General features: G+C 45.1%; 1 protein-coding gene across 3 annotated transcripts in view; it reads left to right on the top strand.

Moving 5' to 3' along the window:
• Nucleotides 1-17,126, top strand: part of dync2i1 (dynein 2 intermediate chain 1) — a 90,296-nt gene extending 73,170 nt beyond the window's left edge. For all 3 annotated transcript variants that reach the window (XM_085987569.1, XM_085987567.1, XM_085987568.1), the window contains 5 exons: nt 9,327-9,384; nt 10,647-10,746; nt 12,068-12,199; nt 14,694-14,917; nt 16,784-17,126. In XM_085987569.1, coding sequence (XP_085843695.1) covers nt 9,327-9,384; nt 10,647-10,746; nt 12,068-12,199; nt 14,694-14,917; nt 16,784-16,955 — 686 coding nt within the window. In that variant the 3' untranslated portion in view covers nt 16,956-17,126. The remainder of the gene's footprint in view (nt 1-9,326; nt 9,385-10,646; nt 10,747-12,067; nt 12,200-14,693; nt 14,918-16,783) is intronic.
• The last annotated feature ends 7,014 nt before the right edge of the window (nt 17,127-24,140 follow it).

The raw sequence follows: 24,140 nt of genomic DNA on the forward strand, positions 1-24,140 counted from the left end.
GCATATAATCTAGGCTTACACTTCAGTGTAGTTCTAGGGTAGTACTTTTATATGAGACATTAAACTGAGGCCCCATCTGCCCTTACAGGGGGATGTAAAAGATTCCATGGCATATTCGAAAAGAGCAGGGGAGTTCTCCCATTGTCCTGGCCAATTTACTCCTCAAATGACACAATCAAAAACAGATTAAATGATCATTTATCTCATTGCTGTCTGTGGGACCTTGCTTTGTGAAAATTGGTTGCTGTGTTTGCCTAAAAAAAAATCAACTTTGAAAGTAATTTGTTGGCTGTAAAATGATTTGGGGCATCCTGAGGTCACAAAAGGTGCCATATAAATACAAGTTCTTTCTTTCTAATGTTAAGGAGGACCAACGGTGGATTGCTGAGCAAGAGGGGAAAAAGGAAAAATGGGGAGAGTTGGGGAGTGAACCAGAGGCATGGTCAAAAAGAGGGATTTCGAGAAGGTCTTTTGAAAATGGGGAGAGAGGTGCCTAGGTGGCCGGAACTGAGGAGCGACTTCGAGAGGGCACGAGCGTACTGGCTGAATGCATGGGCACTTATGGTGGAGTAATGAACAAGAAGTCTGCTGTTGGAGGAGTGAAGAGTGCATACAGGAATGTAAGGCAGGAGAACATAAGAAATAGGAGCAGGAGTAGGCCATTCGGCCCCTCGAGCCTGCTCCGCCATTCAATAAGATCATGGCTGATCTGATCTTGGCCTCAACTCCACTTTCCTGCCCACTCCCCATAACCCTTGACTCACCTGTTTCTCAAATATATGTCTATCTCCGCCTTGAATATATTCAATGACTCCGCCTTCACAGCTCTCTGGGGTAGAGAATTCCAAAGATTCACAACCCTCTGAGAGAAGAAATTCCTCCTCATCTCCGTTTTAAATGGGCAGCCCCTTATCCTGAAACTGATTCCCCCACGAGGGGAGATCCTCCCTGCATCGACCCTGTCAAGCCCCTTCAGAATCTTTTATGTTTCAATAAGATCACCTCTCATTCTTCTAAACTCCAATGTGTATAGGCTCAACCTTTCCTCATAAGACAACCCCTTCATCTCAGGAATTAACCTAGTGAACCTTCTCTGAACTGCCTCCAATGAAAGTATATCCCTCCTTAAATAAGGAGACCAAAACTGCACGCAGTACTCCAGGTGTGGTCTCCCCAATGCCCTGTACAGTTGTAGCAAGACTTCCCTACTTTTATACTCCATCCCCCTTGCAACAAAGGCCAACATTCCATTTGCCTTCCTAATTATTTGCTTTACCTGCATGCTAACTTTTTGTGTTTCATGTACGAGGACCCTCAGATCCCTCTGTACTACATCATTTTGTAGTCTCTTTCCATTTAAAAAATAATTTGCTTTTTTATATTTCCTACCAAAGTAGATAACCTCACATTTTCCCACATTATACTCCATCTGTCAAATTTTTGCCCACTCACCTAACCTATCCATATCCCTTGGCAGACTCTTTGGGCAGGATTTTCATTGGGCCTTGGAGGCGTGTAGGAGGTTAAAATCCTAAAATCGGGGGGCACGAACCCATCCCGCCACTAACCCGCCTCCATGCCAGTTTCAAAGCAGGCGGGCACCCGACCCGCACTGGGACCTGCCTTCCCGAGGCGGGAAGGGGATTAGTGCCAATTAACTGCCTGTTAACAGGTAGTTAACAGGCAGTTTTTAGCCTAATCCCTATTTTCATTGTTGAAATGTGAGATTCCTGACGGCTCCAAACCACGCCAAGTTAGCGAGGCGGGCCGTCGGGATGAAGGGCTTGGAGGGGGTCGAGATGTCCGGTGTTCAGGTGAGTGATGTGTGCATGAGTGCAGAGGTAAGTGTGTTTGGTGTGATTAAAGTGTTTAAATGAGTTTTACTTACATTTACATACCTTTACAGCCTTTTTCCCTCAGGTCTCGGGAGTCCCTCATCTCACCGGCACAGAAAGCAGAATGGCCGCGACCTGTCAAAAGTTCCAGCATTCAGCTTTCTGTTCCGGGGAGATCTCTAAATCATCCTGACAGGAAGGAATTAACTTGGAGTACAGATTGTCAGTGTTTGACAGCTTCGAACAGCTGTGAAACGCTGATATTTCATCTGTCAAAAGGTCTTGACAGATGAAAAATCAATCTGTGATGTCACCTGTTGCCGGGTGGCCCTTAATTGGCCTGCTGAGCCCGCTGGGCGGGCTCAACAAGGTCAATCAAGTCAAAATCGCATGGGTTGGCTAGAACTCAGTGGAGGCGGGACTACAACCCCGAAAGTTGTAGTCCCGCCTCCTACCCGACTCCTCGATGAAAATCCAGCCCTTTGTGTCCTCCTCACAACTTGCTTTCCCACCTATCTTTGTATCGTCAGCAAATTTGGCTTCATCCAAGTCATTAATATAGATTGTAAATAGTTGAGGCCCCAGCACTGATCCCTGTGGCACCCCACTAGTTACAATTTGCCAACCTGAAAATGACCCATTTATCCCGACTCTGTTTTCTCTTAGTTAGCCAAATCTCTATCCATGCTAATATATTACCATCATCTATCCATGCTAATATATTCCTCTCAGGAGGAAATCACAAAGTAGGGTGAGGTGAGGTCACAGAGGGATTTGATGGAAAGGATGAGAATTTTCAACTTGACTTGCGGGCAGTCACTGGAGCTTGGAGAGGATGGGAGTGCAGGTCTTAATGTGGGCGAGGACATGGCCTACAACAGTTCGGATGAATTGAAGTTGAGAAAGTTTGACTAAGAGAACATGGCCAGGATAGCATTAGGGAAGTCAAGCCTTGAACTATGGTTTTTGGTGTAGAGAGGATGAAAGCAGAGGAGGAAGGTGAGCTCATGGTACCTCACCTCCTAAGTCAGCCTAAGCTGGCAGTTGTGGAGGTCGATGGAGTCGAGGCAGAGGCACCTAAATGCAGTCTTGAACCAAAATGATGGCTTCAGTTTTTATGATACTAAGCTGGATGAAATTTTGGCTTATCCAGGTCTTGATGTTGGGCAGGCAGTCTGAGTGTAACAGTAACCTTTAGGCCGATAGAGCAATAGAGCTGTCATCATCATTGACCCATGCTCCCTGATATTGCCAAAGGGGTAGCATGTAGAGGAGGGGACAAATATAGTAACCTAGATGCACCTGAAGTGACTGTACAGGCAGAGGAAGAGAAGCCATTGTTTGTGATGTAGTGCCTGCATTGCGACAAGTATGCTTGCAAGAGCAGTACCACAGAAGAGAGAAGTTTGATGAGGACAGAATGATAAATGGTATTGAAGCTAATGGAGTGAGTGAGGAGGATAAGGAGAGACAAAGACCCACAGTCACACTCACACGGGATGTTAATTAGGACTATGACCAGTGTTGCCTCAGTGCTCTGGGTGAAGCCTAGACTGGAGGATCTTGAATAAGGAAGGAGAAGTGGAAGTAGGCAGTTTTTGTGATGGAGCAGACATTAAGGGATCGATTTTCCCGCAGGTGCGGGGAATTGTCGGGTTCCCCGAATGTCAGGGTTCCCACACGAATGTAAATGGGTCTGGCCGATTGATGCAATTTTCCTTCAATTGGCCAATTCATTTCCAGCGTGTGGTCACCCTTGCTAATTGACTATTTCCAGTCAGAAAGACCCACAGTATGATGTCATCATTCGTGGTGCTTTTAAAGTCTATAGCAAGCATTGCAACCTCTGCAGGCTTCCATACGAACCACACAGGATGGCAGAGGAGCCTGCAGCAGCTGTGGCCAGTGCCAGACCCCGAGCTGGCAGCAAATTCGACAAGGCTTCACTGCAGGCATTATTGGATGGGGTGAGGGCCCACAGGGAGGTCCTCTTCCCTAGGTCAGGGAGGAAGAGTCCCACTGAGACCAAGGCTGCATGAATGCAGGTGGCAGCAGATGTGAACTCTCTGGGAGTCACCAGAAGAACCTGGATACAGTGTCGGAAGCGATTCCATGACCTTCACCGTACAGGAAAAGTAAGTATGAAGTTTCCACCACCCTCAAACTGATCCCCATTACCTTTCCCCACCAGCACTCAGCTTTAGCACTCTCTTCCTCCACATCCCACTTCACAGTCACATCCATGCACCCTTACCCATTCCCCCTCTCTCTCTGCTGATGTTCACATAACTATTCCACCATGCAGCCCTCACACTCCCTCTCACTCTGATGCTTGAGCACAACTGACAACACACAGGGAGGGCCCTTGGTCTTGCAGCCTCACACCATCTTTGCCTCCCTCTAAGTATCTATGCTATGCAATCTCTACACTCACTCCTTCATTCTCACTCAAACTCCACTTGTCTCCCTCATTGCAGGAAAAGAGAGCTCACAACAACAGAGAGCGAGCCAGGACTGGAGGAGGCCTACCCTCAATAGCCCACCTGACCCCCTGGGAGGAAGGAGTGCTGGAAATTGTCGGGGCTGATGTGGCTGCGGAAGCTGGGGAAGGCGAGACGGGCAGGCCCGCAAGCTGGTGACAGAATAGTTTTCCATCTCTCTCATTGACATAGCATGAGTCGCTGTTATGATTCTGAAGCTACATCATTTGGACTTATGAACATCTGCAAAATCCAATGTGCATGTAACCTTGGCATCACATCTCTTAACTCTTTCCTTTACTCCCCCACAGGACCCTCCGAAGCCCCCGTCCCCACTGCGGAGGAGGAAGAGGCTGAGCAGCCAGACGCCTCAGAGGAAGCTCCCACCTCTGAGGGCGCAGCGTCAGCAGAATTCAGCGCACCCAGCACCAGCGCAGACACTCACACCTCGGTGGGACCTTCGCGAGATAGAGTAGTGTTGTCACCTGGTGTATCACAGCTCACAAGTGAGCATCAGCAGATGGTGGAGACAGGGACAGCAGTGGAGAGTCCTCGTCAGAGGGCGCAGGACTCTGCCAGCTCAGCTCTGCTGCATGTCGACCCTCTGCCTCTGGGTCCATCCGCAAGAGAAGAGGTGATGGATCTCCATGCACAGATGCAGGAGTCTCTGGCAGGTTTTGTCTCCAGGGTCGCTGCGAGTGTGGAGCGAATGGAGGAGTCCATAGCGACCATGAGCAGAGCCTTTGTGGAGTCATTGGCGCATGAACGCATCACCACGGAAAGGATGGCAACCTCCGCGGAAAGGATGGCTACAGTAGAGGAGAGGATGGCTATGGCCATGGAGGAGCTAAGTCGCCAGAGTGCTGAAAACATGGTGAGTGTTCAGAATAGACTGACACCTCTGGAGGAGCGATGGTCAGCTTTTGAGCAGAGAAACCAGACCTTCGTGGCAGGCCCTCTGAGTAGGACTGCCATTGTAGAAACGGGTCCCCATGGCCACCCTGATGTGCAGCAAGCTGCTAAAAAAGCCACTTGCAGGCACTGAGGGGGACCTGACCCATGAGAGGGAGGTTGGTGGCAGACCTCAAGGAAGTGGGGGCTCCTCTCCAAGCACTCACACTTCCATGCCACTGCAGAGCCCTTGGTCAGAGCCCCGCAGGAATCCACACCCAACGGAGATAGAGGTCTCAACCCCTGCACAGCCGCAGGAGCAGCAGACTGCTGGCGAGCCCTCACAGGCTCGCCACCTCAGAGGACGCCCGCCAAAGGTGTCGAGACAGGAGCAGCAGGAAAGTGAGCAAGGGGCCTCCACATCTGCTGAAGCCACAGGGGAACCACTACGTAGGAGCACGCGTAAGAGAAAAATAAAGCACCACTAATCACAAGGATAGTCACTTGGGTGAATTGTGTTTATTTTAAAAATGCCATCAGTTGGTGATTGTAGATAAAATTTCAGATGGCAACTTCTGCAGTTGCGGCGTGTGTCATTTCGCGATTGGGGCTGGAGGTCCTCTAATGCCAAGAGGGGAAGGAATAAAAGGCCTCCCATGCTTCTGGTAGGTGCCTCAGTTGAGGAAGCACTGAGTGAGGGTGGCGAGAGGGGCTTCCCAGGAGCTCACACTGGAGAAGTGCGTGAGGCTCCAACCTTCCACAGCTGTGCCTAAGCCTGGAACAAGTTGCCCCAAGCCTGAAACAACAAGGTCCTGCAACCTACAAATGCTGTCTGATTAAATCTCTTCTTTCCTGATTGACCTGCAGCTGAAAGTAAGCAAGCCGACATTGTTCACGCCAGGTTTCATCAGCGGGGTTCCCACCAGGTGTGTTTAGCGTGGGAAAAGGCTGAAAATAGCAAGGGCCCCTTAAAATGGCATTAAAGATGCCAATTATTGGTGATTAGGCTCCCGATGTCCAGTCCCGCCAACTGCGGGCGGGACTGATTGGGGTCGGATTGAAACACTGGGGTGAAAGTCAGGCGGGGGGGGGGGGGGTGACGATTTTGGGGATTTCCCCCCCCCCCCCCAACACGCCTGAAACCCCGCCTGACAGCTCCAGGAAAATAGACCCCTAAGTCAGAAACTCTGCTTGGGATTGAATAGGACACCAAGGTTGCGAACACTCTGGTCCAGCCAGGGAGGGGGATGGAGTTGTTGGCAATGGTAATGAGTTTGTGGTGGATGTCAAAAGATGATAGATTCAGTCTTCCCAATGTTTAGTTTGAAGAAATTGTGACTCATCGAATACTGGATAAGCAGTCTCACAGCACAGAGGCAGCAGAGGGATTGAGAGAGGTGTTGAAGAGGGTATTATCAGCGTACGTGTGGAAGCTGAGCCCATGACTGCGGATAATGTCGCCAAGGAACAGCATGTTGATGAGAAACAGGAGCGGGGCAAGAATAGATTCTGGGGGGACTCCAGAGGTAATGGTACGAGATTGGGAAAAGAAGCCATTACTGGAGATGATCTGGTTACGGTCAGATAAATGAGAGCAATCCAATGAGCTGGACAATGGAAGAGAGATGTTTGAGCAGGATGGTTTGGTAAACCATGTCAAAGGCTGCAGAGAGGACAAGGAAGATTAAAGCACATGGTCACAGTCACAGAAAATATAAATATAAGAATGGACAGACTAAGTAAGTGGGCAAAACTATGGCAGAAGGAGTTCAGTGTGGGGAAGTGTGAGGTCATCCACTTTGGATCCGAGGAAGACAAATTGGAATATTTTCTTAATGGTGAGAGACTAGGAACTGTGGAGGACCAAAGGAATTTATGTGTCCATGTACATAAATCACTAAAAGCTGGTGCATGGTACAAAAAGTAATCGTAGAGGCTAATAGAATGTTGGCCGATGTCTCAAGTGGGTGAGAATTCAAATGTGAGGAAGTGATACTTCAGTTGTACAGAGCCTTGCTCAGACCCCATCTGGAGTACAGTGTTCAGTTTTGGGCATTGAACCTCACGAAGGATATATTGGCCTTGGAACGGGTACAGCACAGATTGACCAGAATTATACCAGGCCTTAAATTAAATTATGAAGACAGGTTGCCTTGAATTTAGAAAGGGAAGGTGTGAACTAATCATGGTGTTTAAAATGATAACAGGATTCAATAGGGTACAAAGACAGAAACTATTTCACCTGGTGGAAGAATGCAGAACAAGAGGATATAATCTTATAATTAGAGCTAGATCATTTAGGAGTGAAATCAGGAAGCATTTTTAACACAAAGGGTAGTGGAAATCTGGAACTCACTCCCCCAAAAGGCTGTGGATGTTGAGTCATTTGAAATTTCCAACACTGAGATAGATAGATTTCTGTTAGGTAAGGGTATCAAGGGATCGTAGAATCATAGAATGGTTACAGCACAGAAGGAGGCTATTCAGTCCGTCGAGCCCATGCCGGCCCTCTGCAAGAGCACCTCGGCTAGTCCCACTCCCCCACCTTTTCCCCATAGCCCTGCAAATCTTTTCCTTCAGGTACTTAACCAATTCCCTTGTGAAAGCCACAATTGAATCTGCCCCCACCACCCTTTCAGGCAGTGCATTCCAGATCCTAACCACTCGCTGCGTAAAAAAGTTTTTCCTCATGTCGCCTTTGGTTCTTCTGCCAATCACCTTAAGTCTGTGTCCTCAGGTTCTCGACCCCTCTGCCAATGGGAACAGTTTCTCTCTATCTAGACCCCTCATGATTTTGAACACCTCTATCAAATCTCCTCTCAACCTTCTCTGTTCTAAGGAGAACAACCCCAGCTTCTCCAGTCTATCCATATAACTGAAGTCCCTCATCCCTGGAACCATTCTTGTAAATCTTTTCTGCACCCTCTCTAAGGCCTTCACATCCTTCCTAAAGTGCGGTGCCCAGAATTGGACACAATACTCCAGTTGAGGCCGAACTAGTGTTTTATAAAGGTTCATCAAAACTTCCTTGCTTTTGTACTCTATGCCTCTATTTATGAAGCCCAGGATCCCGAATGCTTTTTTAACTGCTTTCTCAACCTGCCCTGCCACCTTCAACGATTTGTGCACATATACCCCCAGGTCTCACTGTTCATGCACCCCCTTCAGAATTGTACACTTTAGTTTATATTGCCTCTCCTCGTTCCTCCTACCAAAATGCATCACTTTGCACTTTTCTGCATTAAATTTCATCTGCCACGTGTCCACCCATTCCACCAAACTGTCTTTGTCTTCTTGAAGTCTATCACTATCCTCCTCACTGTTCACTATACGTCCAAGTTTTGTGTCATCTGCAAATTTTGAAATTGTGCCCTGTACACCTAAGTCATTAATATATATCCAGAAAAGCAGTGGTCCTATTACCGACCCCTGGGGAACACCACTGTATACCTTCCTCCAGTCCGAAAAACAACCATTCACCACTACTCTCTGTTTCCTGTCACTTAGCCAATTTTGTATCCATGCTGCCACTGTCCCTTATATTCAACTTTGCTGGCAAGCCTATTATGTGACACTTTATCAAACGCCTTTTGGAAGTCCATGCACACCACATCAACCACATTGCCCTCATCAGCAAAGGTGGATAAATATGGAACAAAGGTGGAGAAATAGACTTCAAGTACAGGTCAGCCAAGATCTACTTGAATGGCGGAACAGGCTTGAGGGGTTGACTGGCTTATTCCTGTTCTATGAACTCAGAGGGTATGGAGCCAGATGGGAGAGAAATGAAAGAGAGGGAGGGGGATTCAGGGTGAGGATGGGAAACCTATGGAGAGGCCAGGGGAAAGATGAGAAGCAGTAGAGGCAACTGAATGGATGGATGCTAGTTTGGTAACAAAGTCCATGAGCCCTTTCCACTTGTTACAAGTTAAGGCAGAGGAGGCAAAGGAGAGGGATTTAAGGAAACAGTTGGTGGTGAAGAAAAGAAGCCAAGTTTTATCTTGGCTCTTCAGGATAATCCTAGAGTCGTGGGTGGTTTTGGCTTCGTCATGTTAATACCTCTATCATTGCCAGTTCGGGTGTGTTAAATGACGACTTTTCATCTTTTCTGTATTTCTAGGTCTGATCCCTGGTGGGAAGATAAAGTTGATCCATAGCTCTTCTATTAACGTGAACAGGTAGGTTTGTAGGGGCTAATTCTAAAACGATGTACACTGGCTGTGCAGGCGCTAAATGGCCGACCTTGTTGTGTATTATCAGGTGTGTGCCCCTCAGGCCTGCTGAGTGCCAAAGCACAAAATAACATGTCAAATTTAAATCTCCGTTCTTCTCACAAGCCTCAATGGGAAAACGTCTATTTAAAACTGGCATTGCAGGAATACAATTCAGCCATTATGGAGCATTTCACTTTCAAAGGAAATGCTAAATTTGACTGCCACAAATTTACTTTGTCTGCCTGCAGTCCTTATTATTCTAGCGAAGAGCTGGCGTAGACACGATGAGCCAAATGGCCTCCTTTTGTGCTGTAAACTTCTATGGTTAAAGATATACTAATTACAGATTCTGTCCCTTTTATGACTTCTAGCTGCAAATTATCTGGACCAGCTGCCTTGTCTATTTTAAGAACATGTAACCTTTTTGTCATTCTATCCTTTGTTATGTGAATACTGTCTAGCTCCTACTGTCATTCCTGAAAATCTGGTTTCTGACCAGCAACATTTCCTTCTCCGAGTAAAAACAGATGGAACACGATTATTTAATAATGCCCTGTTTTATGGCCCTAGCTCTAATATAATTTTTAATTGGAACAATACTTCATTTCACCATTTGTTTACTGCATACAAATTGAACAATCTTTTGCTGTTCTTAGCATTATGTTCAGTGTTTCTTTTTTTTTTCACCTGCTTGACTTTAAATTTACCCAATCCTCTTACCTACTGAATTCCCTGTACCTTTTGAAAGCCACTTGCTTATCCCTCATACAACTTTTTATATTTTTTCTTGACTACATTGGCCTCTGTTGCCCTGTAATCATTTTGGTTTGGTTGTTTACTGTCCCATTATAATGTCCAATATAGACGAGAATGAGTTTTGCTTTGCTTGTTTTAAAAAAAAATAGAGAACACATCTTACATGAGAAGAGTTAACATTTCTGAATGAGTCTTGTGAATTTGTATCTCTAGTCTGTTTAAAAAAATAAATTTCAACACGCCTACATACTTTTAGTTCTTTAACCTTGGACTTGGATCATGCAGTTCGTTGGTGCCGTTTCATACAATAGCATATTGCTGATGTCCTTTTAGTCTGCCCTTGTACCAGTTGGCAAATAAGGAATCTAACTGTACACTAGATGGGATGTTCTTGTTGTTTTGTATGGAGTCCACAGCTTTCACGAGTTCAGTTTATTGATGTTGCTTTTTTCCCTATTGTCTTTGATCAGCTTTTTCCCAAGAAATCTCATGCAGCTGGGACCTCCTCAGACTTTGAGTATCAGGTTTCTGCCATCAGATCCGAATCATTTCTTTATTGGAACAGATATTGTGAGTAGTTGTAACATATTAAATGCATTTTTTCCTAATACAAATGAAAACCCTATGGACACTACCATTGTGTTGATTTCATGTTAAAAGTAAACTAGAACAGATTAAAGTATGAAATATGAAAGGAAATAAAATTAAAAATTAATTGTATTTTTGTTAGTGTTAACCAGGTTAGATCATCCATTAGGGCAACAGGAATTTCAGATTTACAGCATCTGCAGTGTTTTGCTTTTTGTTTTATTGTTTAATTCACTGCCGCTTCACCTCCAGGAAGGCCCACCATGAAGAGATCCTGCTCCTCAACGTGATTTTCGTTTGGTTCTTTTATCCTGTTCACCTTCATTGTTATCTGTCTCCCTTGTTGTGTTTGAACATGTGTTCACTCAAACTCTTTCACAGCCACATTTCTTTTGTCTCCGGCGCATGGATTCCAGTTTAAATTCTGCCCTTCCTGTTTCAGATCCACCCATGATCACAGATATCTCCGTGATATTCAGCGTTACTCTAACCAGTACTCTTGTTTCATGAGATCCCCCCTCTCCACCATGCGCTGCCATATACATGATCTCAATCTTTCTCTTCAACAGTACCGACGCACTTTATTTTATAGCTGTCCTAATCCGCAGTTACATTTCATCCTTTGCCTGATCCAGCGCTTTAATAATAAACTTTTTTTCTTCCTTTCAGGCAGCAAGGACCATAAGCTTCAACAATACTTGGATGCCTCTCCTGATTCCTCTTCCCCCTTCACTTTTTTCTGACCCTACCTCTCCTTTCAATCTCAATGCTTGTCATATTTTCTCTATTCCCTCTGGCCTTCTCCTCTCTGATTCCAAACGATCTGTCCTCAGCAAAGATCTCAGCTTCATCCCCTTTATGCCCCTTTTTAGGCCAGGGGGCTTCACCCCACTCAGCGGACCCCTTCTCTTGTCTTTATTGCTCTCCTCTACCTGGCTGAACTTGTTGTCACATTGAACATCTTATACTTAATTCCACTCGCTTCCTCCAAATGAAAGGGGATGTTATAGGATGCCACATGGGCTTTAGATATGCCTGCCTTTTTGTAGGATGTGTTGAGCATTCTTTGTTTCAGTCTAACTTGGGTCCCTCCCTTCCCTCTTCTTCCAGTACATAGATAACTGTCTTGGTCCGGCTGCTTTCTGTTCTTGCCCTGAGCTGGAGAATTTCATTAATTTTGTTTGGCAATAAATAGAAACTGGCACTCTATGGAAAGAGACATTTTGTCCTCCCAAATAAAATGGAAAAAAAACAGTGCTTTGAGATCAGTACTAATTATAACACATTTCTATTCTCTTAACAGGGTCTTGTGAGCCATGGTACACGCCATGGATTGCAAGCAGCTCCAAAACTGTACAAACCTCAGATAAACAGTGTCAGACCAGTTCAAGTCACTTGTATCGACTTCTGTCATTTTGGAAAAACAATGTTCTTGGTAAGAATATTATCAGTCTGGGTTTGATTTGCTCAAATGCATTATTCCTATTTCCTTTAACTTGACCGGCAACAAAGAATGGTCATTTTTTTCCCCACTTTTTTTTCCCCATTCACTCTCCTGCAGGGTTGATTTTCTGTTGGGATGTTGTACCTCATTCAAGTGATCATTCTTTATGTGCAAGCCAACACAGTGAGTGTTAGCAGCCTTTTACCATTGATGGTATCATGGCAGAGTCTAATCCTGGCTTCACTCAACTTCCATACCTGTAGTTCTAGTAGGGAAGGTGATCAGGAGCGGCAACTGACTGATTTGTTTTTTCCCCTCGTCCTAGGTCAAGGGTTCTGAACCCAACTGTGCATTCCAGTTTCAGCTGGCCTTGGTCTCCTTGGCCTGCTGGCAAGAAAGATCAGCCACACTTCCCATTCCCAATTTATATTCAAACACTTCTGTCGGAAATAAGCAAGGCTCTTCCTATTCATGGCCTCAGCCTGGGGGGACGCTGAGACACAAGCCGAATAGAAACCTGGTTCACAGGTCCTCCCCCTTGAAATTATGGTGCTACTAGCATTAGCAAACCTTAACAATGAAAACCCCTATCACAGGGTCAGCTACAGGTTTAACAGGTATTGCAGATAAATGTGGACACTTTTATGATGGGATTTCCTATAGTACTAGGTTGGCATAGTAGTTTCACTGCATTTTGTCATGTAATGGTGTGACTCGCCTACCATTTTTGATATATAGTAGTTGTCCTGTTCAGTACATTGGGTAAAATATAAACTGAACACTGTTTCCCTAATTGAAGAGGCAGAAGTATATATATATATATATAAAAGGATCCGTCTGTCTGTTTGTCTGTCTGTGTATGTCTGTCTGTCTGTCCGCTATACACTCAAAAGTTATAGAGCGTACCTACACATATGTTATATCAAAAGATAGCTTATGATTAGGGAAGTTTCATAGGCGTATTTACTTTTTGGTCAGACAAAAATTGCTCGGACAGTATACAAAAAATGTTCAAAAATCCGCTCATTAGCGGTTGACCAATCCTACCGCTCATTAGCGTTGAGTGACGTGATGGTTGACCAATCCTACAGTTCAGTGACCTGATGGTTGACTAATTGGTGCGTCACGGGGGGCGTTTCATTCCGTGTGTGGGCGGGACCTAATCCTGCAGCCTCCCGAAACGTAGCCGCCATTTTTTTCACTGCTTTTACTCAACAGCGAGTGGGGCAGCTGCGGTGGCCCGCTGGAGCGGGAGGTGAGTTGGGGTCACTCGGTCCGGGCCTGACAACCGCTCGGCCCGAGACACAGAGCGGGGAAGTGGCAGCGGCCGGCTGTAAACCGCGCGGCCCTGTAAACTGCCATTTTACAAAAAAGCCTTGGCAACGCCGGGCCCCCCCAGCTAGTTGCTGTACAAATGGAAATCTGTTAGAAATGCCATAAAGTTACAGATTGTTTCTATTTCAAGAATTACAGTAATTAATATCAAAGAACTCTATAGCAGATGCATGTAAGCAATCTAGAGAGCCCGAATTACTGGACAAACATTGGGGGCTGGATTTTGTTAATGGGGACGTGATGGAGGCGGGACTCCCACTTTTTGGGTTGTAGTCCCGCCTCCATCGACTTGTGACCAACCCACACTATTTTCCCTTGATTGACCTTGTTAAGCCCGCCCAGCGGGCTCAGCAGGCCAATTAAGGGACACCTGGTTACTGGTGACGTCAGTGATTGATATTTCATCTGTCAAGAGCTTTTGACAGATGAAAAATCAGTGTTTGACAGCTCTGTGAAGCTGTCAAACACTGACAATCTGTCTTCTAACTTGAGTCCTTCTACTCAGACTCAGTTAGAGATCTCTCCAGACCAGAAAGCAGAATGCTGCAGCTTTTGACATTTCAGCGAGGGACTCCCGAGAACTGAAGGAAGGAAGCCTGCAGGAGAAAGTAAAGGTAAGTAAAACTTATTAAAACACTTTACACTTACCTCACAAACTTACCTCTGCACACATGCACCCATAACTCACCTGCACAACGGACATCTCGACTCCTCCAACCCCTTCAGACCGACGGTCCGCCTCGCTAACTTGGCGTGGTTCAGAGCCGTCGGGAAGCCCACACTTCAGGGCTAAAAATAGGGATTAGGCAAAAAACTGCCTGTTAACTACCTGTTAACAGGCAGTTAATTGGCACTAATCCCCTTCCCGCCTCGGGGAGGCGGCTCCCAGCACAGGTCGGGTCCCCGCCTCCTGAGACATTGGCTTGGGGCGGGATGGGTTCGTGCCCCCCGATTCTGCAATTTTCCCACCACTCCCGCCTCCAAACCCACCTCCACGGGACTTGGAAATTCGAGCTCTAAGTCTTTGAAGACAAGAATGTTGTGTGTCACGGAAAGTGTAACCGCCAGTATGTGACCTTATCAAAATGGCCGTAGATTTTGTTTCAAAGTCAGTGTGTTTTAAAAAGCCGTTTGTCCTATTACCTTGCAGGTTGGGTGTTCAGATGGAACAATTAGATTGCACTCAGTGACAACAGACCACCCCATTCTACAGTGGAATGAAAGCACTCAGGGCAAACCAATCCGAACTGTGCTGTGGGCACTGACACGACCTGGCATGTTTTTTGTTCTTGATGGAGCATCTCATATTTATGTATGGGACTTGTTGCAAAATGATTCTAAACCAGTTGCAGAGGAGAGCCTTCAGCCTGATAGGTAAGTACAATGGTTTCAGTAAATCAAAAGCTATAGCTGTTTCTAGTAGCTATTATACTGAGAAGCTGTGCCACATTCTTTACATTGTTGTTTAACAAGAAGATAGAATATGCTTGGTAAAAATCTAAAGGTGATTAACCAGTTGCAGACTGATGGGACCCAAATTCATGCTAGAACTCTCCAAGCTTATAACTGCAGGCCAGTGAAATGTGGAAAGGCGTCTCTTGTACTTATATTTGGCTCTCCACGGTGGGATGTGCAGATAGGTCTAGATGAAGTAGGGTGGGAGGAGGCTCATGTGGAGCATAAATACCGACATAGACCAGTTGGGCTGAATGGCCTGTTTCTGTGCTGTAGATTCTATGTGATTCTATGTAATTGTGCAGTGACTGTGCCAGTCCCTAATCTACCTTCTGTTACAAATGTATTCTATTTGCTTTGTTGATTGCTGCAATGTAAATAACTGAACATGATCATTGAGTCTGAGATATCATTCCTAGATCTTTTTCAGCTGGCTCAGCAACATTCATCAAGTATGTCCCCTGTTTTTCTTTCAGTGCATAATACTGTGCAATTATCCGCATTGAATTTCATCTGCCATAGTTTTGACCGTTTGCAAATATTGTCTAGTTCCTTTCATAAATCCATGTCTCTGAGATATTTTAGTTAAATTTGGCCAAATTCCTTTTTTGTTATTTCTGCCCATAATGGCCCGTAATTTCTGATGCCTACGGCTGTGTATGAGCTGTGTACACATGCGTAGGGACCTTGCAAGTGTCGGTTTCAGGCATGCGAAGCGCATACGCTGAAAACCGGCACTTCCGATCTGTCAAGAATCCCCTTGACAAATCGCACGCCTGCCCTGGAGAAGGGCCTCCGTGGGCAGAGAGTTCCGCTTTCTGCAGAACCTCCGCCCGCTGAAAACTTTAAAAAATCTTATGCCTGGTAAAAGCAGGCGTAAGGCCTGCTTTTACCAGCATAAGAGTTTAAAAAGTAAATAAATAATTTTTTTTCACTCATTTATAATGTAAAAATACTTTTTAAAAAAGTTACGTTGATTTTTAGCCCCGTAAAAAACTTATTTTTTTCAAAAAATTAAATTTTTGTTTAAAATATTAAATTTAATGTAATTTTAACTCATTTTAAAAATGTGATTTAAAAAAAAAAAGTTTATTTAATGTTTTAGTGTCTTTTTTCAGTGATCCCCATTCATACCTTTTGACAGGCCTGTCAAAAGTATGAAGGGAGATTCCCTTCTCCCATTGGCTTGCCTGGCCCACGTGATCCCAGGGACGTTTGTGAACCGCTTGCGCCCCTGGAAGAGGCCCAGGAGTGGAAGAGTCCGGACCTTGGGAGCCCTCGGGTAAGGGTGTAGATTTTTTCCCGATAGGCATCCGCACGCAGGAAGCCTCCGATCGGAAAATACGGGCCAATATTTTACATCGAAGATTACAACAGTTATAAATATCATTCACTTCTTAGTATAATTGTGATGATGCCTTTGGTTACCATGTGCAGCATTCGCCAGTCTGTGATATGCTAATACCCATGAGATTGGATTTTCTAGTGAAGTTGTCCCTGCAGCATGTAAAAGTCTCCGTTTCAGCTGTTAAATTTTCCTCTGAAGGCAAATTGCCATTTTACAAAATAACTTATATTTCTGAATCTTTTTTCACACTGAGGTTTTGTACTTGTATTGATGATTATAAACAGAAAATATATCAGCTGCCCGCTGGATACAATATTTTGGTGTCTGTGATCTGGAATGTTTGCTAGTGCTTGTGCTCTTGTACTTGAAATAAGCCTTGGCCATTAAATGTTGATGTGTTTCTCTCTCTTCCCCCTCCCCCCAACTCCCGTTAACAGGATTACAGCCATAGCTATTCTAGGTGATCCAGAGAAACCAAGTGCATCTTCAGGCCTCATGTTGGCAAAACAGTCTGGAGCAATTGAGATCCAATATCTAAAGAAGCAGTGGTCAGAGCCTCATCTAAATGAATTGGAAACATTGCACTATATTCTGCAGAAAACTGTATAGAATAGTGTACTGACTATGGAAAGGACTCTACGAGCTCACCGGGCAGTAAGCACGGCCATGGTTGCTGGTTTGTAAATGCGCTACTCTTTGTACAGTCAGCTGTTTTTGTAAAAGTTATTTATAAATTTTCATTATAGTAAATGTCACACATATAAAGTACTTATAAAACCACTTGGTTTGTATGATTTAATATTTTTCTCCGTGACATGCAAATACATTTCTTTTGTAGCTCACTTAATATGCCAGACTAATATTGGAGTTTTCTCTTGCAAGTTAAAATTGCTGCTGTGGTTTCTAGAACTATGGCTGCGATTTTGCCTACCGATGCGGGTCTAGGGCAGTCAGGGTCGGTAGCGCAGTCCCAGCCCGCTGCCTGCTCCAGCCCGCTCTGTTGAAGTGATTGTACGATGATTGGGCTTGTTAAGGCGAGGTTCCCGGCCAATTAAAAGGAGGCGGGTCTGATGACGTCATTTGATGATGCGTTATCAGCCGGTTTTCTTAAAGGGGCCATGTCCAAATTTACGTTGACAGTTGTGCTGTCAGTGTTCTACAGCATTGAGGTGCTGCAAACACTGATGAGCACGGCACAAAGGTGTACGGCTGCACCCAGGATGTCCGATGACTTCCTCCATATGCTTATGGAGAGAGTCACAGCACGCAGGCAGGTTCTGTTCCCTTCCAGTGGGCGGAAGAGACCTCCCCAGGAGACCAAAACAGCCTGGTTCGAGATTGCAGAGGAGGTCACCAGCAGGGATGTGATCAGGAGGACCTGGGTGCAGTGCTGCAAACATTTCAATTATCTCATTAGATCAGGAAACGTGAATACAAAGCCACACTGTGCCTCTCCTCACATCCCCATCACTCTGCCTTCCTTACCCTACTCCTGCACATCCTTACTCACACAAACTTACCTTGCACCTCCACCCATCCCTCTCTATCTACATTATCACTTCCCATTTCACTAGCTACGCCTCACACTCACCCTAGTGCAAGCATACCAACTACAGGAAACTTTGTGCTATCCGGCACCGACGGGACCGAGCTGTTGCCGTCCCATTAAAACTGCCGGACAAACCAGCGCTAATGTTGAAACATATGGAGATTTTGAGCTCCGTATCTGGCAACAAACCCTGTTGCTTGCTTCTAAACAGTCGGCTGTACCTTGCAAGCGTCTCTGTAGCTTAGCAACAGCTTCAGCGAGACCTTGCAGAGCCTGACTGGTGAAAAAAAAGCAACGAAAAGAAAAAAAACCTAACGAAACGGCTCCTGATTTTTGCCGGTGGCTCGAGCATTCCGGACAGTTAACCTCCGGATAAACCAAAGTTTCCTGTAACAACACACAAGAGTAGGCACTTGGGTGCTTTAGCCAATGTTCATGTGAAGTTTCTGTTAATGTGCTGTCAACATTGAAATCTTTATTTTCAACATTTTGCGATCTTGGACAGATTTGTGTGCACCTTTGGAAGTGGCTTAGTGAGTTGCAGTGAATGGTGAGATATAAGGGTACTTCCCGCAATGGTGACGAGTGTGAAAGGAATGGCTTGGGCATTGTAGGGATGCTTTATGGTGTTGGTGTGGGGTGGTGCTAACCTGGTGCATCATGTGGCAGCCAGGGTGTGCAACGTCAATGGAAGTAAATCTAACCGTGGTGAGGCCATCCCTGGCGCCCGGGCAGCGATGTGGTCGGGTGCTGATACCCTGTGTCCTGTGCAGCATCAGTTGATTGCGGAGAAGGTTGGTGGTGTTATTGCTGCTGCTGGTGTGCCTGGTGATGCTGATGTTGGGGCTGATCGTGGTGGGATTCTGAGGACCAAGGTGAGAGAGTTTCAACGGCACCGATGCTGATAGAATAGGTGGCAGTTGAGGTTGAGATGACAGAAGCGATCTGTCAATGGCAAGAGAGGTTGTTCCAATGAGGTGACACTGGATAGAGAGTTTGCTCCAAATACTTGTGTAATGAAATCTGTTTGTCTTGATCCTGTATTCGTTTTGCACTCATGTATATTACCCTCCCCCATTGTGTATAGTTTCACTTCCTCTTTCCCGACTAACCTGGGAGGTTCCAGGTCTTGGCTCTTGGCTCCGCCCCTGACTTCTCTTACATAAAGATCCCAGGATCTGTATGACTCATTCCTGTGAACCAGTCGGCATGTTGAGATGTTAGCTCTGATCTTAGTGATTAAAAGCCAACTTGTTTAAGTCTATAACTTCTAGTTTTGTGGTTATTGAAGGCCCATCAACTTGCAACCTGCATAAAGCTCAATCTGTCTTCCTAATGCAGTAAGCATCAGCTTCTAACCTTGGAAAGTGAAAACCTATGAAATGGGAGCTTTTATAGACCATTTGCAGCTGTCAAGTTAGTAAATCATCCCACGCTGACACAACACCCGACCTCCTTACCTGACGTAATCCCCGAGCAGTGGGGAAGCCATTGGCGAACTCTCAAAATCTAAAGGTAAGATTAAAATAATACTTAATTGCCTCTTAACAATCCAGCTAATGATCTAAATAGCCTCCCCCGTTGCTTGGTGTCGGGTCTGTTCAGCGCTGACAGACCCGACACCTGGGGGACTAGTGTGGAGTCGGATTCACAGCGGGGTCCCGACCTGCTGTCAATCATTTCAAATTCCACAGCTGACCCACCTCCGATCCCGTCCTGTCGGTGCCGGTAAAATTCCGGCTGTAGTTTCAAAGCTTTAAGAACCCACAAAACTTGTAAAATACCAGTCAATGATAGATAGTACAGCACTAATTATAAATGCAAGGCAACAGCTCGTGTCTTTATTAATGATGAGTGCTGACTGAGTGGTGAAACTGTTTAATACAGATTTTATCCCATGCGCTATAATTTATGACAATCACTTTTGTGAGTTGGCTGAGTCCCACTCACCAGTGAGGTAAGTTATGTATTTCTGGCTAACCACCTTGTGTTTTGTTCATACAACAGTGGGGTGTAAGATAAAATATTAGAACATTAATTTTCTCCTCATAATTTTATTTAGTCTAGGTTATTCAAAACATATTCATATCTTTTAATAGCTTGTTAAGCTGATAAAAAATCTCGCTCTGTAACTCATTATTCAATACTACAAAATGCCAGAGTTGATGTCTAGCCATGCCACTAAACCCAGGTAACAGGGACACACTTATTTTTAAATATACATTATATTAGAGTGCCAGTGAGTTACAGACATTGAAATGTGGACAAGTAGATTGACAAATTATCAGAGCAAGTGATCAATCCCACAGAATGATGTCTCAAGATAAATCCTGTGATTTCCAGCATTTGTCCCATGTAGCACTATTTTCTCCAGCCCGCACAGCAGTTAAATTGTAGGAGGGAACGTTGAAATCTACACAACACAGGACTGGCTTGAGTAAGAACGGTGCACTGACCTTCCGGATTATATGTCGGGCGATCCAGAGAGAACGACGATGGGAGAAAACTTAGACAAACGGGAGCATTTCCACTGACTTTAGGCTTTTTTCAGAAGATGCCACTACTTGGGGAGCAAATTGCACCACACACAGTAAGTGCAGACTAATCAAGAACATTTTCTAGCAACACCAGGATTCGATCTGCAAGCTTGTGCGTTCATTTGAGGGTAATATTACATGATACCCCATAACCCTCTGGGCGTCGCTGGCATGGCCAGCATTTATTGCCCATCCTCAGTTGCCCTTGAGAAGGTAGTGGTGAGCCGCTGCCTTGAACCGCTGCAGTTTTTCGTAGTAGTTGTGTACAACTGAGTGGCTTGCTAGGCCATTTCAGAGGGCTGTTAAGAGCCAACCACATTGCTGTGGGTCTGGAGTCACATTTCGGCCAGACCAGGTAAGGACAGCAGATTTCCTTCCTTAAAGGACATCAGTGAACCAGATGGATTTTTACGACAATCCGATAGTTTCATCGTCACCATTACTGATACTAACTAACATATGGAGATAGATGCGGTGAGCACCACAAAAGCTCTCCCAGCCCAAAACTAGAATATGTTCTGCAAGTGCTGTGCATTGAGTGCTGCGAGAGTTTGGTAAGTGGGAGAAAAGTCATTTAAGTGTATCTTGTGAATTTTAGTGTGTTAAAAAGTTAATTATTTGAAGTGAGTTTAATTTTTTAAGTGTATATTAAACTGCTGGGGAGTTTAAACTGGAAGTAGAATCCGGGTATAAAAGGGGCGGGACTAGTGCTGGTGCACAGAGTGCTGTGCATTGAGTGCTGCGAGAGTTTGGTAAGTGGGAGAGTTCGGGCAAGTGGGAGGTGAGGGTGTGTTTTTTGCTCTGTTTTGTTCCCCTCTCCCAGGCTTAGACAGCACTGCGGAAGCGGAGCAGCGAGACGAGTCAAACAAACAGGCCCCACAGACAGTATTCAAGGGGGAGGTTGGCGATCAGCTGGTTGGTTGGTTTTCTTCCTTCACTTTTATACCTTTAAGTTGGTAAGTCCTATTGAATAGTGGTGTAATATTATCATCTATATCGGGGCAGAGGGTCTTCATAGCTAATAATAAGAAATTTAATTAATTACATAGATATGGGTGAACAGGTGATGTGTCACTGTTGCGAAATGTGGGAGCTGGTGGACCCCATTGAGGCTCACTGTGATTACATTTGCGATAAGTGTTTGCTGCTAGAGGAACTCAAGCTCCATGTTAAAGAGCTTGAGACTGAGCTTCAGACACTGCGACACATCAGGGAGGGGGAGAAGTTCCTGGACTCTACGTTTCAGGAGGTAGTCACACCTATGAAATTAATTAATGCAGATGTAGTCCGTGGTCAGGGACAGGACGGTGTGACTACGAGTGAGGCAGGTACAGGGATCCAGGAGGAAGTGTTGAAGGAGCCGCAGCCCTTGCTCTTGTCAAGCAGGATCGAGGTTCTTACTCCCTGTGAGGGCGGGAGCGGGGACTGCAGGGAGGATGAGCAACCTGGCCACAGCACCGTGGTACAGGGGGCCATTCAAGTGGAGGGAGTAAAAAGAAATGTTGTAGTGGTAGGGGATAGTATCATTAGGGGGATAGATAGGGTTCTCTGCAGTCAAGAGCGTGAGTCCCGAAGGCTGTGTTTCCTGCCCGGTGCCAGGGTTAAGGACATCTCTTCTGGGCTGGAAAGAAACTTGGAGTGGGAGGGGGAGGATCCAGTTGTCGTGGTCCATGTTGGGACAAACGACGTAGATAGGACAAGGAAGGCGGTTCTGTTAAAGGAGTATGAGCAGCTAGGGGTCAAATTAAAAAGCAGAACCTCAAGGGTAATAATCCGTGAGCCACGAGTGAATTTGGCTAGGATAAATAAAATTAAAGAGTTAAATGTGTGGCTCAAAGACTGGTGTGGGAGAAATGGGTTTTGCTTCTTGGGACACTGGCACCAGCACTGGGACAGGAGGGAGCTGTTCCGTTGGGATGGACTCCATTTGGCCAGTGCTGGGACTAGAGTCCTGGCGAATCATATAACTAGGGCTGTAGAGAGGGCTTTAAACTAATTAGTGGGGGGGAGGTTTCTAGAGAGCAAATAATAGAAATGACAACGGAGAAGGTCATAGACTTAGGTAGCAGTGGGGGAATAAAAAAACATGTCAGGAAGGGACAGAAGGTATGGAGTAAAAGGTAAAGTAGTAAAAGGGGAAAAAACAGGAACAACGTGTCACAAAACATATTTGAAAGTTCTTTATCTGAATGCACGTAGCATTCGTAACAAAATGAATGAGTTAACGGCACAAATAACTACATATGGGTATGATCTTGTGGCCATTACAGAAACATGGCTGCAGGGTGACCATGACTGGGAATTAAACATACCAGGTTATTTAACAATCAGGAAGGACAGGCAGGAAGGGAGGGGAGGTGGGGTGGCTATGTTAATAAAGGAAGGAATCACTATAATACAGAGAAATGATATTGGGTCAAAGGAGCAGGATAGTGAAACAGTTTGGGTGGAGATAAGGAATAATAAGGGGAAAAAACAGTGGGCGTAGTCTATAGGCCTCCGAACAGTTGCAACTCTGTTGGACGGAGTATTAATCAGGAAATAGTTGAGGCTTGTAATAAGGGAGCAGCTATAATTATGGGGGATTTTAACTATCATATTAACTGGACAAATCAAATTGGGCAGTGCAGCCTTGAGGATGAGTTCATTGAGTGTATTAGGGATGGGTTTCTTGAGCAGTATGTAACTGAACTGACCAGGGGGCAAGCAACCTGAGATTTGGTCCTGTGTAACGAGACAGGATTAATTAAAAATGTCCTAGTAAAGGATCCCCTTGGAATGAGTGACCATAACATGGTTGAATTCCATATTCAATTAGAGGGTGAGAAGGTTGGATCTCAAACAAGCGTGCTGAGCTTGAATAAAGGAGACTATGAAGGTATGAGAGCGGAATTGATTAGAGTGGACTGGGAAAATAGATTAAAGGGTAAGACGGTACATGATCAGTGGTGTACATTTAAGGAGTTATTTTACAACTTCCAAAAAATAGATATTCCACTGAGAAGAAAAGGGTGTAAAAGAAAAGATAGCCATCCGTGGCTAAGTAAAGTAATTAAGGATAGTATCCGACTAAAAACAAGGGCATATAAGGTAGCCAAATCTAGTGGGAGGATAGAAGATTGGGAACTCTTTAAAAGACAGCAAAAAATAACTAAAAGATTGATTAAGAAAGGGAAGATAGATTATGAAAGTAAATTAGGAAAAAATATAAAAACAGATAGCAAAAGTTTCTATAGTTATATAAAAAGAAAAAGGGTGGCTAAAGTAAATGTTGGTCCCTTAGAGGATGAGACCGGGAAATTAATGGTGGGAAACATGGAGATGGCAAAAACGCTGAACAAATATTTTGTATCAGTCTTTATAGTAGAGGACACTAAGAATATCCCAACACTGGACAAACAGGGGGCTCTAGGTGGGGAGGAGCTAAATACGATTAAAATCACTAAGGAAGTGGTACTTGGTAAAATAATGGGACTCAAGGCGGATAAATCCCCTGGACCTGATGGCTTACATCCTAGGGTCTTGAGGGAAGTGGCGTTAGGGATTGTGGATGCATTGGTAATAATTTTCCAAAACTCCCTGGACTCAACAAAGGTCCCGGCAGATTGGAAAACTGCTAATGTAACACCCTTATTTAAAAAGGGTAGTAGGCAGAAGGCTGGAAACTATAGACCTGTTAGCCTAACATCTGTGGTTGGTAGACATTTG

Source organism: Somniosus microcephalus, chromosome 5 (assembly GCF_052327205.1).
Source record: "Somniosus microcephalus isolate GS21.2 chromosome 5, FLI_Smic_1.0, whole genome shotgun sequence".
Lineage (NCBI taxonomy): Eukaryota > Metazoa > Chordata > Chondrichthyes > Squaliformes > Somniosidae > Somniosus > Somniosus microcephalus.